Source organism: Macrobrachium nipponense, chromosome 24 (assembly GCF_015104395.2).
Source record: "Macrobrachium nipponense isolate FS-2020 chromosome 24, ASM1510439v2, whole genome shotgun sequence".
Classification (NCBI taxonomy): domain Eukaryota; kingdom Metazoa; phylum Arthropoda; class Malacostraca; order Decapoda; family Palaemonidae; genus Macrobrachium; species Macrobrachium nipponense.
In genome coordinates, this window is record NC_061091.1 from 65095534 (window position 1) to 65111057 (window position 15524).

The following is a 15524-nucleotide window of genomic DNA, read 5'->3' on the forward strand; positions in this document are numbered from 1 at the left end:
TATAGGGAATCAACTTCCATACTAACATCCATGCTCCTCATTACGCTCTTCTTACCCTTCTTTCTACCCACCTGTTTCCACTCACCGCTATCCAAATCACTCTCAGCACTTTCCCCAATGTATCAGTCCTAGTCTCATCCTGTCCGTCATCCTTCCTAACCTTCTTTCCCTTAATCGTCTTCTTTTCCTCAGCCCCCTTCTTATTCTGTCCTCAGGTTTATCCTTATCCTGTCTCTTTCCCTTCTTTCCTTTACCTATCACAAACAAGTCACCTCCTTCGTCACTCGTAGTTTCATCCCTCGCTCTTCCACTGTCTTTACCACTTCTGGCCTATCACAAGACCCAGTAGGCCTACCCCCTACAGCTCCCTCTCCATGAACCCCTTCATCATCTCCTGCACTGCATTCATCATCCCTAAGAATTTTTCATCCATTTCTCAAACCATTCTTTCTTCTGCCTCCTTTCACTTCTTCTTTCCATTTCTTTGCACTCCTTAGCATTCCCTCTCATTTCCTCTAACTCGCTCTTCAGCTCCTCACACTCTACCCTCAACCTCTCTTATCCACTTCTAATTGTCCTCTTACTTCCCTCTCAACCTCAACTCCTCCTTCAGCCTCTCCACCTCACTCAATCCTTCCATCTCAAACTTTCTCACCACTCATCACACTAGCTAGACCAATTGTCCTGCAGCTGCCACACCAACAGTCCCTGTTCGGGCGCCAAAAAATAATGTGGGCGGGATCACAAAAACAAGTAACCTCCCCACATAAACTTAACCTGTCTGGCTATCAAACCCCCCACCCTCAATCACACTTTCCACTTAACACTAAAAAACACAGCAGGACAATTGCCCCAATCCTACATACAGAACAAAAAACACAAACAGGTACTCACGCTGGCTTCTGATAGCTACCTAGGACTAGGCTGTGCTGTCGTCCAACTGGATATAGGCTATAGGCTAGCCAACACACAACCACCGCGACAACCAAACACAAATCAACCACCCCGGGACCCACAACCCCACAAAAAACAAACCACCCAACCCCACCCCACCCCAAAACCTCCAATAACCCAACGAACTAAATGCAGATGAACACCAACCGCCTGAAAAAAACGAAAACCAACACTTCGACTTACAGCACGTACAACAACCAAAAGCCAAAACCACCCTGCCCCAACCACCACTAACAGCCACACCGAAAATGCACCACCAACCTTCTTAACCTCCCCCCCCACAACCATTGACAGACACAAGCACAACAACTTCACAACCCCAAAATCTATCAATACACCCAAAACAACGAAACACCCAAGGATAACCGCTGACAAAACCGACACTGACTTGACCAGACACCTCACTGTTTACAACTCTCGTAACAGACTTCCCATTGACTACCTACAGTGCCACAACAGACATGCTTCCGACCGCATCTAACCACTCCCATTCATTCTTCCACCAATCTCTCTCTCTCTCTCTCTCACACAACCTTTGGAGATGTTGTCAATATAAACTAAAATTACTCCTCCATACGGTTAATTTTTCAACTGCTGCTCATTGTACAGAATTTCTTAATGTTTGCAGTATTACTTATATCTTAAACAATAACTTGCATATTTCTTACAGGAGAAGTCAGCATTCACTGAAATAAAAGAAACTGTAGAGGAAAATTAGAAACAAAAAGTTCTTTAGGACATTAGACCTTATTCTATGATACTGCCCAACAGTCTGATATTGATAAAACTGAAAATCATTTTCCTGGGACTAGATATGTATTCTATTAGCATTAAAAAAATGCAACAAACTGGCAGTGACACCTAAAGATGGCTAATATAAGAAACACCATAACTAAGAGATGGGCAAAAGTATCATCAGAGGAAAATAAAAGATATGGCAAATTTGTAATCAATTTGTATTATTCATAGCTAACAAACCTTCGGTCTTAACAATAGGATAATCTTCTAGCACCAGCTAGAAACCGGTTAAAAACCAATCAAAGATTGTAAAGCAAGGAACCTGTGGCATCCGGCAACTCAGACATATAAGAGGTGGAAGCTGGTCACTGACCGGGCTTGGAACCTCGTGACGTGACATGTCAGTCTTTCTTTAACTGCCTTGGAGAGGTGACGTGACTTCTGCTTTGCTTCCCCTCCCCGGCCATTTAATTTTTTTTTTTTTTTTTTAACCTAAACTAGAACTCCATGTCAATATAGAAAACTCACACACACCTAGAAAAGTATATACATTCCCTGTGCTGTAATTTCCATATCAGATACATTAATTATTAAACTATAGGAGCAAAAAAAAAAAAAGTTCTAACACTGATGCACAAAACTTCTATAGGGGAATTCTGTTTTTGTCACATGATAAACATTCTGATTAAATTTTATTTACACTTGAATCCTGACCAAAACATAACAGCTATGGTGCCTTGGGATGTTTTGTAAATCTTTTTCAACTTGAAACATAAGTATGCTTGAAGACAAGATATTAAATAAAAAATCAGCCTTTAAATTATGTTCTTATCTTAGAACATTCTCCTCTCTAACTCCTAAATTGGTCAACAGAAGAATCAACTTAAAATGACAACTTGAATATATTTTTCTCTATTGTTACATTTCACATAAAGAAAGTGCAGCCCCTGCCCCCTGTTTGAACATTTAAAACATCAATAATATGGACATAGTAAAAACTAGACATTCTTGAATTTGCCAACGAACATTAACAATGATTCTACTCTTTCTTCTGATTGTGCCACGATAAATAAAAATAAATTAGATAATATGAGAACATATAGAAAGTCAATCTTTGATTCTTTAGTTTCAACAAAATAAAAGAAGAAACGGTTGCCATAATCTAAGCTAATACGTACAGTATCACCTTTCTGAGTGGTTTTGTTGTTTAAAATGACAAAAAGAAATTGTTTGTCATACTATACTTGTTCTTTTGTAAAATCTACTGACTGACCTTGATTTTAATGTAATTTAATGATAAGCTTTTTGCACTGCGTACTGGATATTAACTCTTCCATCACAAAAATAATGTTTATATACTTGTGAGTTTGCATGCTCTCATCTTATTTAACAATAAAAATTCTTTTGGTAATTTTTTCTCCCTTTAAATCAATATAAACCAGTATCTTAAAATATAAGAAAATCCAAAACATAACGGATGAAATTTTCCAAAAATGATAAAAGCAAACCAGTTTATCTTGAACACGACACACGTACAGTACTGCACAGATTATGTTACACAGAATGACCATGCTCTTTCATTTGATGATTTACGAGATATTCTCTTCTCGTTGAACGGTAGGCACACTTTGAACAGGCAAATGGCTTCTCTCCACTATGACTCTGGATATGCTTCTTTAGATTTCCTTTCTGTGCAAACTTGGCCGGGCAAAGCACACAAGCATAAGGCTTCTCTCCTGTGTGAACCTTGACATGATTCACCAAGTTTGTCTTAAAGGATGATGAATAAGGGCAAAACGGACATTGGTGACTCTTGTACCCAGATTCATCAACGCAACCTATGGTTTGGGATCTTGCAAAAGCAACCTGGAAAGAGGGTTACTCACATTATTCCTGTTATCAAATCCTAGCAATGTTATGAATCCAAAAACAAAACATATTTTCAAGAATTATATAAAGCAGTTCTTTTAAAGTCATATGAACACTGTTACACCTAACTACAGAATATTGAGATATGCTGTGTCCAGATGATAAATAGTACTGCAATCTATGTTTCACAGACTGATAGTCTGGGCAAGGGGAGACAATTGGGAAAGTAAGATACAGAAAAAAATACATAGACAATTTGGAAGACCACGACAACCATGAAAGGGCATCAAGAGACATAGGAGAGAGACAAGCTCAGGCAAAGAATGCACATTCAACCAATGGCAAAGAGAACATATTACACAGGTAATACTGCAATGGGGAAAATCTCACTTAAAAATGCTTCCATGACAGTAGATAAGCAAATTATCTCATTCACCTATTTACATCTATGCTCTGTCCATTCACACACACACATTCTAGATCATACTCCTCAGACTACCTGATGCTACCTTACCTCAAGCTTCTTGACTTGCATGCCCACTGATGTTTACTAATGTATAAAAGTTTGTTTACTTATCCACTGGTTTTCTTATATTTCTCTTCACTTCACTTGGATTTTCTCTACATTTACAGGCATTCAAAGTAGTAACTTGGAAGCTTGCTAGGCAAGTTAGCCCTCTTTGATTGCCACCACACAAATAAGCGTACATCACCATTATAGTAATAATATAAATAGGTATATGCGTGTATGTACACACACATACAGTATATATACAAATTTGAATAACCATTTTCAGTGGTTGGGTAACACTGCATGACCTAAGGGAATGTTGGTAACACTGCTTACACTCAAAGAGACCGAGAAGGGTTGGGAGGTGTGTATGGGAAGACAGGGAAAGTTTCCCGGGTGAAAGGGGCGTGGGGCATCAGAAGCCTAGGTGCCATGGGAGAAGAGGGGGTAGTAAGGCTGTTTACAGATACATTTACTCTTGAGATAGGGCTGTTTATGAAGGTGGGTGGCCAGAGTTTTTGAGGCTGGGAATGCAGTGAGGGAGAGGGTTAGGCAGGCATCTGACTTCATTACAACTTTTTCGTTCAATGTTCTTTACTTCTATACTTCTACATTTTATTAAAGGATATTACAGTACTGTACTGCACTGTAACTTTTATGAAATATATAAAGCAAAACACAAGAGAGAGAGAGAGGTTGGAACATAAAATTTAGGTCAAAGGCCAAGCACTGGGACCTATGAGGTCATTCAGCACTGAAATAATGTTGAAATGATTGTTAGGAGAGGGTGAAAGCAAGATTGATGAAAGACAATAAGTAGTATGTACAGTAGTACCCCGAACTTACGTGAGGTTAGGTTCCAGACCCCCTCGCACAAAGGAATTTTTTTGCGTAAGTTTGGCTCGGTCTCTATAAATGCTTACTTCCAGAGTTTGACACCAAATATTACCCTGATCATCCTCTCTAAATATTAAGCCAACTTTTAAATGAAATTAAAGTTACTATAATTTCATTTAAAAGTTAGCCTAATACATTACCGTTAAAAAATAAATAAATGGTTGGTAAAAATGTAAGTATGTGTGAAGATTACACAGTATTTCTCTCTTCTTTCCCCCTTCCGACCAATCTATTTGAGAAGTCTTCTCAACCACTTTTAAGAAATACTTTATTCTGTCTCATTCTGAAGTTCCTTTTCATGAACAAACACTGCTTTTTATTTGGGCTAATACAACTCTCAGTTGTGTCTGTTTTTGAACAACACATTTACAGTTCTGGATGGGAAAGGTAAAATTAGATCAATTGAAAATTATCTTCCGCGCTAACTACAAGAGAGAGAGAGAGAATCATTGACCTGCTAATCGGCAACACTCCCCCTACCTGTCACATTAACTTGAAATATGTCAGCTCTGGCGTGAAGAAGATTTTCATATGCATTTTGTAATTAGTTATATTATCATTATTACATATTATTATTATTGTTATATTATCAATCTGAAAATATTAATAAACATATACGGTACCATAAAAATTCTCATCATCTCAATAAGAGAGAGAGAGAAGAGTTGTCTTCCCTTAAAAGTGAAATGGAAAAGGTTACTTTATTTCTTTTAAGATACTACCACAAATGAATTTTGTAACTACAGTTATATTACTCAGATGAAACAACATATGTACTAACAATAGTACATTGGTAGATTTTACAGTTTGCTTTCTCTAAATATCATAGACTGATTACAGGGTGTAATCACTTCCGTATTCTGTTTCCGATTGGTTTCTGAAATGTGAAAATCCAAGCTTGCTTCATATACATGTCATAAATTAAGAGGACAATATATGGACAACAATTTCAAGTGTTTATTTTTCAATATAACCAGAACATTTGTTTAATCATCCTTCCCACAGTTTACCTGAATGCTGTGGTTTGTGCAATTAACATTGTTTTTTAATATAACTCATTTTTTAACTAATGATCATTGCTCAGAATTTCTTAATGTTTGCAGTATTATTTATATCGTAAACAGATATAACATGTAAATTTCTTATAAGACAAGTAAGCTTTCAAAGAAATAAAAGAAATTATAGATTAAATTAAAAAAAAAAAAAGAACTTCCTTAGGGCATTACAGCTTATTCTTCCAGGATACTGCCCACCAGTCAGATGTTGATAAGACTGAAAATCATTTTCCAGGGACATGGATATGAATTTTATTACCACAAATAAAAAAAAAATGCATCAGAGGAATAAAACAGAATTTCATGTTAAATTTAACTGGTGTAATTAATGGAAAACCCATAACAGATACATACACAACAGAGCAATAGGGTTCTAACACTGATACACAAAACTGCTACTGGGGAATCCTATTTTTTGTCACATGGCAAATATTCAGATTACATTATATTACACTTTAACCCTTACCAAAACATAACAGCTATAGAACCTTGGGATGTTTGTAGTTTTTTATGTGAAATATATATTTATGCTTAAAAGACAAGATGTTGAGTAAAAACTCGGCCTTTAAACTATTCTGATTTATGGGACATTCTTCTCTTTAAACTGATACATTGATCAACAGCAGATTCAGCTTAACGACACCACTTACATATATCATTTGTTTATTGTTACGGTCCACAGAAACAAAGTACGGGGCCCCTCCCTCAAAAAAATACACAAACAGTTTGTGCGGATTCAATTGTGCACTGCTTGAAAATTTAAATTGTATTAAGAACATTGACATTAAAACTAAAAATTCTTGAATTTGCCTTCATATATCTGTATGAGCATCAACATTAAGTCTATTGTTTCCTTTGATCTTTACATAAAAAAAACCAGCTAACTGAAGAACCTACAGAAAAGTTTTAATCTTTGGTTTAGTTAAATAAAAGACTAAAAACACTGGTGCATTAAATCTTGGGTAAAATAGAACAATAAAAATCTACAGCAATATTGTCTTGCAGTGCAAGTACATAATAATGATGCAAAACAGCTCTCACAAAGTAAAATTATTAAACCTCTCACATCCTCTTTGACATGAGAAACATTTTTTTCTGACAATTCACCTTGCTGAGTGGTTTTGACTCACAAAAAATCGTCGTGATTTTGACTCACAAAAAATCTTCTAAGTATTTGTCCTACTAGTATATTTGCTTTTTTGTAAAATTTACTGACTGACCTTTATTTTTATATAATGTACGAGTAAGAATAGCTTGCTGTTCTGTGTGAAAAGTTGTACTGGATATCATTCTTTCACCATAAAAATTAGTGTACATATTGTACATGTCTGCATGCCCTCATCTACTTAATAAAAATTCTATTCGTTGATTCCTTCTACTTTTCAATGAATAAAACCAGTGTTCCTAAATGGAACTCAAAACAATCAACAGACTGTAGCAACGTAAAAATAAGTTTCTAAAAACATATACTGATGCCATTTTCCAAAACAATAAAAATAATTGAAGTTTATCTTAAAAACAACTCCCATACTGTATAACTTATATTACAGAGAATGACCATGCTCTTTCATTTGATGATTTAAGAGATATTCTTTTTTCGTTGAACGGTAGGCACACTTTGAACAAGCAAATGGTTTCTCTCCTCTATGACTCTGGATATGCTTCTTTAGATTTCCTTTCTGTGCAAACTTGGCCGGGCAGAGCACACAAGCATAAGGCTTCTCTCCTGTGTGAACCTTGACATGATTCACTAAGTTTGTCTTAAAAGTTGATGCATATGGGCAAAACGGACACTGGTGAATCTTGACCCCACATTCTTCAGTGTAACCTGTAGTTTGGGATCTTGCAAAAGCAACCTGGAAAGAAGGTTACTATATTATTCCTGTTATCAAATCCTAGCAATGTTATGACTCCAAAATAAAACATATTTTCAAGAACAAAATAAAGCAGTTCTCTTAATCCACATAACAGCGTATTGGGATACGTTGCGTCCAGATGATAGGTTCCATAATCCATGTTTCACATAATAATAGTTTGGGCACGTAAAAATATGGGGAGAGAATCAGGAACGTAAACTACAGAAAAATACAAACAATCTGGACGATAAGAACCATGAAAGGTCATCGAGAGATATGGAAAAGATAGGAACTTGGGAAAAGAATGAAGACAAGCAAAAGCAGAGGGACCTTATTACAGTTAATACTGCATGATGGTAGATCACTGCTAATGCTGCATGACAGTAGATCAGCAAGGACTTCATTTATTTATTTCATCCTTGCTATGTCCATTCACACACACACAATACTTACTAGCACCTCAATATCATCATTCTCAGACTACCTGATGCTTCGTTACCTCAACCTTATTGACTGGCATGCCCACTGATGTTTACTAATGTATAAAAGTTTGTTTACTTATTTTCATCTTTATTTTCTTATATTTCTCTTCTCTCCACTTGGTTTTTCTCTGCATTTACAGGCATTAAAAGCAGTACCTAGGAAGCTTGCTATGCAAGTTAGCCCTCATTGATTGGCTCCACATGAATAAGTAAGTATTACCATAAAAAATTAATATAGATAATTACATCTATCTGTATATATATATATATATATATATATATATATATATATATATATATATATATATATCATATATATATATAATATATAATATATATATATGTATATACTATATATATATATATATATATATATATATATTATATATATATATATATATATATATATATATATATATATATATATATATATATATATATATATAATAATTCTCACATCACCGTGATTCATCTAGATCATTCGAGCTACAAATGTCCTTTAATATCTAATTCGGTCTACCTTGGAATTGATATATTTTCATATGTGTACCGAAGGGGAATTTTTAGTTGATAATAATTTTGTCCCCTCATGGGATCGAACCACCGTCCACCAACAAAGAGGCTATAAGTTTATATCGATTCTGGCCTTACAAATTCACCGTCGAACTCGGCGTTTTCATAATTAGAATCGATATGAAACCCCCTCTACCATGTTAACCAATTCGAACGTTTGACCAACGTAGCCTTGTAATGAATAATTCTCACATCACCGTGATTCATATAGATCATCCGAGCTACAAGTGTCCTTTAATATCTAATTCGCTCTACCTCGGAATTGATATATTTTCATACATGTACCAAAGGGGAATTTTTAGTTGATAATAATGTCGTCCCCTCATGGGATCGAACCACCGTCCAGTCGGACGGGAACGAAATCAGTACGGTCTAGTGACGTTATCGAGTCGGCCAACAGAGAGGCTATAATTTTATATCGATTCTGGCCTTACAAATTCACCGTCGAACTCAGCGTTTTCGTAATTAGAATCGATATGAAACCCCCTCTACCATGTTAACCAATTCGAACGTTTGACCAACGTAGCCTTGTAATGACGGTGAATTTGTAAGGCCAGAATCTATATAAACTTATAGCCTCTCTGTTGGCCGACTCGATAACGTCACTAGACCATCCTGATTTCGTTCCCGTCCGACTGGACGGTGGTTCGATCCCATGAGGGGACGAAATTATTATAGACTAAAAATTCCCCTTCGGTACATATATGAAAATATATCAATTCCAGGGTAGAGCGAATTAGATATGAAAGGACATTTGTAGCTCGAATTATATTATATATATTATATACGTAAATATAAAATTTTAACAGTTCAACCAAATCCTTGAACATGAACATCACTAAACTATACTTTTGGCAATAATCCATCTAAATGTGTAGGCACTTGATGTTAAAGAAAAAAAAAAAAAAAGGAAATTAAAAACACTGTCCATCTCTAATGCATATTTAATTACACACAACAAACTCTCAACTAAAACACTCAAGTTCTAAAAATCGGAACAACAAAACACTTATTAGACTGCACAACTAGCTCTGAGGGAAGTGTTTTTGCATGTGTATAATCAAATTAGCCTTCTGAGTTGCTGCGTACGGACAATTTGGACAAGAATATGGCCTTTCTCCTGAATGTGCTTTTTCATGCCTCTTCATGTTTCCCTTGAATCTAAAGGAAGCTGAGCAGAATGAGCACACATAAGGCCTTTCACCAGTGTGGATCAAACTGTGATGCTGTAAATGAGCCCTGTTCTTCGTGGAATAGGTGCAGTTGGGGCACTTGAAAATTCTGACGATTCCATCTCTCCTCATCTCTTTATTGCTGAGCGTCACTGGCACAACCTGTGAGAGATGTCACCTTCAGTCAAAGTTCACACTTCACATAGAAATCTAATCTAATCTACAGAACAGTTGGGTACATTATCAACACATTTCTGCACAAAAAAGGTATGGGCACATACAAGGCATATAAAATAGTGAGACTGCCATTATTATATAAAAATCTATTTATCAAAAACACACATAATGGAGGCCAATCATATTGCTAAACCAAAATAATTTTTGCACTGATCTTTACTTACATTTAAACTTGTAGTTCCAAAACTTGACACCAAAATAGGCAGATCAAGAAGCATGCATAAGGCTTTAAATTATTAAGGTTTTCTGACTCTCAGAACACTGCTTTGGGGATATAGTACTATTTCGACAGAACAGTCTCTCCTGGTTTAAGACCAGTTTAAACTTAGTCGCATATCAAATAAATCAATGGATCCATTGAGCATTATTGCTCCTACTGGAGTGCAATATGTATAATCTTAATGGTTGATGTTTTCCATCTTTTAACCCTATTGATTATGAAATTTTGTACAGTAAGTAAATGTCCTTTCTGCAGGTTTTCCTACAGGAAGCTTGTTATACTGCTACTACTGACTGAATGGTTTAGCAAGGCTTTCAGACAGGTGGTCTTGAATTTTGGTACAGAAATTCTCCTGCAATAATAAGTGACAGATCCTACAAAGGAAGGCTGAAAAAAAATAAAAAAAAGTTTAATTTTTGATCATTTAAATAGTTAAAAATGTAGCAAGATTTCTGTATGCAACCCAGTTGAAGGATCCTCACTGAATAGGACTCTGCAAACAGGTTGAAAAACATAAATGCTCCTTTGATTCAACAACTTAAAAAATGTACGTACTGCACGTGCAGGGCTCTACTAGATCAAATGTAAACATTCACAGGTTTTCCATCTTTTTGCATAGAACACTCTAATCTGCTAAGAGTTTTACTTGGACAACACAGTATTCAACTTCTTGGCTGAACATCGTTGATATTCAATTAGTAATTCCAGTAGTGAAAAAAAAAAAAGTTTTAAGTTATACTTAGACATGGCATTACAAAACTCTTCAGCTAAACAACTTTACTTCCGAGCACGGAGCTAAAGAATTTAACTTCCTTTCTTTGTGAAAACATCAATACAAACTATACCTTCATCTTGGTTTCCTGGAAATGTTTTCAAGTCTAAACTTTCTGACTTATTAACATATACCTATTAATTTGCTGCAAAAAATACATATGCATAGGAGTTCAGGATTTTCTCTACATATTTTGGTAATAAGCTCTAAGGGATAACAAAAAAAATCAACATGTATATACTTTATGTGTATTGAGTTTATAAGTTTAAATAACATTTTGATTATGTCACAAATGCTACTGACTGTTAAGAGATAGTACTACTAATGTTTCAACAGTAAACAAGGGATATCCATTTATTTACACCACAGCCTGGGTTCAACTCATCTAGTCTGTTGGAAATGTTTCTGCATGTGGTTCATCAAACAGCTCCTCTGATTTGCAGTGTAAGGACATTCTGAGCATGCAAATGGCTTTTCTCCAGTGTGTGTCCGCTCGTGTCTCTTCATGCTTCCTTTGAATGTGAACGAAGCTGAACAGTAAGAGCAAACGTAAGGTTTTTCCCCAGTGTGGATCAGCATGTGATGCTGCAAATGGGTTCGGTTCTTCGTTGAATATGGGCAATTGTGGCACTGGAAAATCTTGACATTTCCATCTCTCCAGCTTCCCTTACTGTTGGTTGCCAAAGCTAGGACCTGTGAGAGGATGTTACCTTAAGTAAAATAATGAATTGCAAAAACAAATCAACCTACTTCTATATTAAGTTACACATACTGCATTAATAAACCCTTAATAATAAAGCACTCACTGGGCAAAAAAACAAATGCACAGTATTATGTATAAATTTTTTTATTTAGTGTTTGGGAAGGGAAAACAGGTATGTAGACGTAAATTGAAAAGGTACTATAACAGATAAAGAACTGACAATTATGACCCATACAGTTAAAATACAACTTGAGAAAATAAATCAAGTATTTACAATGCAAATTGGACAAAAGATAAAATACATTTATGAACAATTAATCATAAATATGCTTGAAACCAAGAAATGCAGGTAGTCTGATATATTCTAAATTTAAATATAAAACAAGAGCACAATCAATAACATAACCTAAACTTACTACTGTAAAACTTCATGGTGTTAAAATCTAAAAGGTGAAAGGAACATGTGGAAACTCAGTAAGAAAGACCACTTTAGACAGTATATTACTACTGCATACTTTCAGTGTATGGAAGTGAGAAAGAAATCCTACAGACTCTCTGTTGTTTTACTGTGTATCTGTATACAAGCATTCCCCAGTTACCTGCACCCTCAGTTATCAGCGATCAGGTTTTAGGAGGCAGTCTAGTGCCAAAAATCTAAGAAAATTAGCAAATTTTGGTGCTGAAATAAAACTCTTCCAGATATCAGTACCGATATATAACTAACACAGGTGCCACGAACCAGTTATATGGAGCCAAAATTCGACAATTATCGCTTATCATCAAGCTGTCGGTTGCTAATAACCGAAAATCGGCGATACTAGCGCTGATCCCCAGTTACTGGCCTGATAACCAAGGTTCGGCACCAATAAGTGAGGACTGAAAATTCAGTTATTGTTGTCGCTAGACAAGCCCCATAAAACCGGATCGCCAGTAACCAGGGATTGCCTATAGTACACACACACACACATATATACCCAGCGAGTAAATTTGAGGCAAATGAACATGTTACACTTTGTAAAATATATATAAACAATATATATTTCAATATTTTTTAAAAATAATTTTGAGACTATACAAGGTGATAATAACTCATCTTTTGTGAGCCCTGCCCCAAAATTTTGACTAATATCTAAACCCATATTCAAGGCATAAAATTATACAATTACATTTCTCCCCAAAGGTAACAGATATAATGTTGAAGGTTCATAAATAAAAAAGAAAGAAAGAAAGATTTTTTAATCAATACATAAATTGCATATGATACACATAAGAGAAAAACAGTACCCAGGCTTAGTAATAGTACCCTTTTTAACTACAAGAGAAATTTAACAACCTTTGAATCCATACTACTACGTACTTTGTATTTCCTTGCGTCCAAGATTAAGATCAATTAGCCTTTATGTGTACACAGATAATTAACAGTGTTTTCTATTCAAACCACCAAAGAATATAGTTGAAAAGGTTCTAGAGACTCTCTTCCATACATGTCCCAACATTAAAGATTTACGTCTATTCCAGTAACACAAAGTAACCAACCTTCAACTGAAAGTAATTAATGGAACTCCAATGCAATATCAACAATATAATCTAAACCATTTTTCAAATACTGTACTCAGTGCAATTGACTAGAAGCAATGTATGCCATAAATTACAATGCCAAACCATTAGACTAAAGACATTTCAATAATAAAAAAATATTAATTTATATCTTCTACACCTGATACTGAACTGCATATACATTTTTTAATGACTGCTTATGACACTGCTCTATGGACTGTAACTGCCATACATAATCTTCAATATATCTGGTAGAACTGATGGTATATTAATGCCACAGTTAACTTGTCTGTATTCCAATTTGTAAGGGAAGGTGAAAGTTTCAGAGGAATTTTTGCGTTCATTCTTTTATAAGAATTAGGATACTTTATTATGAATTTAATACTATCACAATTTTACTCATAGTATCCTTTTTAGTTTTTATTATTTTTCTACTGTTATCTGAAATCTTAACAATATAGTCTACATACCTGCTTCTATTTGCATTAGTTTTCAGAAAGAAATATTTTCCATGTTAAATGGACTTCTACTATGCCAATACTATCAGAAATATTCATTCAAACTGATTTGGCATATAATGATTACAAACTTCTGACTGCAGAATGACCACAAATACAGCTTTTTCAACACATAAAGCATTTTCCTTATACCAACCCATTTATCATACACTTGACTACTTCAGTGGACAAGGAAATACCCTGTTACACCTACTTATCTCAGTGTAAATTGAAAAGCTCCTACTGTGTTTGGCCAATTGGGCGTAAGACACCCGCATTGCTCTCACTTCTTGTCTTAAACAAATGACAAATTTTCAAAGTAATTTGTATTTTTCCTAAAATACAAGCCTGAGGTCTTTACATACGGGATTAACTTTCAGCCACATAGAAAACAAGCCATTAAATTTTTGCAAGGTGGTTATGGTAATAGCTACTGACAGTAGGGACAGAAGCACTGCCCACCAAGTTGGTGCGAATTTAATCCTGCGCAGTTTACCTTTTAGCCAAATTCAGAGTGAGGGGGTGGTAAGACGTGGGCCCATGTAAAGACCTCAAGCTTTATGTTAGGAAAATACAAATTATACTTTTAAAATTTGTCATTTGGTCCTACAAAATTACTAATCCTTCCTCTTTATATATGCAAGACTTACTTTTCAAGGGAGGACTTTGAGTCAAGCTCTGAAATGACTGGTAGTTCAGCTCACCTGTGCCTTCTGCCTGATCATGAAAGAGCAAAGGAGAGAGACTGTACCTCTGGTCTACTGAACAAAAGGGATGTTCAATTGCCAGACTTCAGGGCATTTCTGATTAATGGAATGTAATATCCTTGATTCAAAAAGGTTTGGATGAACCCACAGTGTCAGAGACCATATACATATATAGCCAAGAATAACCTACTGGTTTATTCACAGTCAGCCCCTCTCTCCCCTTGCTAGACAGAAGGATATGCATCTACTAATCCAAATAGAGCTAGATTACAGATAGGATACTCAGTCATCTAGATCCCCACAAGCACACCTGTCCAGCATGTGACAGCTCATTCACTGTTCCTCTGTCCCTTGGAAGAGGAAGGAAGACAGGAGCAAGGAAGGAGGCCAGTCCCATGCACCCTTTCTCCTTGAAGCCACACAACTTAGGCGAGATGCAACCTGCCCCTCAAGAGCTGGGTGAACTACATGACTTGCTGAGCATCCACCATAGGACACAAGGAAAAGGTGTTCAAGGACCTATGGCCAATATCCCAAGGTAAAAGGAGATGAATGTGATCTGCATGATTGCATTCCATCCTAGTACTTGAATGACAGGTTCTTCTTGAGTGGGATGGACAGACCGATGACCGTGGCCTCGAAAGATCTGGCCCAAACCGTACTGACGTCCACCAGGACGTTGCAGGGTATGCTCATTTCATTATCTCACTAGTCAGAGAAATGA

The 15524-nt window shown here is 35.8% G+C and overlaps 1 protein-coding gene across 21 annotated transcripts in view; it reads right to left on the bottom strand.

Moving 5' to 3' along the window:
* Positions 1–15524, bottom strand: part of LOC135205701 (adult enhancer factor 1-like) — a 271537-nt gene that overhangs the window by 77544 nt on the left and 178469 nt on the right. The window contains exon 6 of one of the 21 annotated variants that reach the window (XM_064236685.1): positions 1821–3558. The exons of 14 other annotated variants lie outside the window; for them this stretch is intronic. In XM_064236685.1, the coding sequence (XP_064092755.1) occupies positions 3247–3558 (312 nt within the window). In that variant the 3' untranslated portion in view covers positions 1821–3246. Of the gene's footprint in view, positions 1–1820; positions 3559–6394; positions 7881–9878; positions 10270–11533; positions 12030–15524 lie in introns of those variants that run through there. 6 more of the 21 variants (XM_064236683.1, XM_064236688.1, XM_064236671.1 and 3 more) reach the window with 6 other exon arrangements.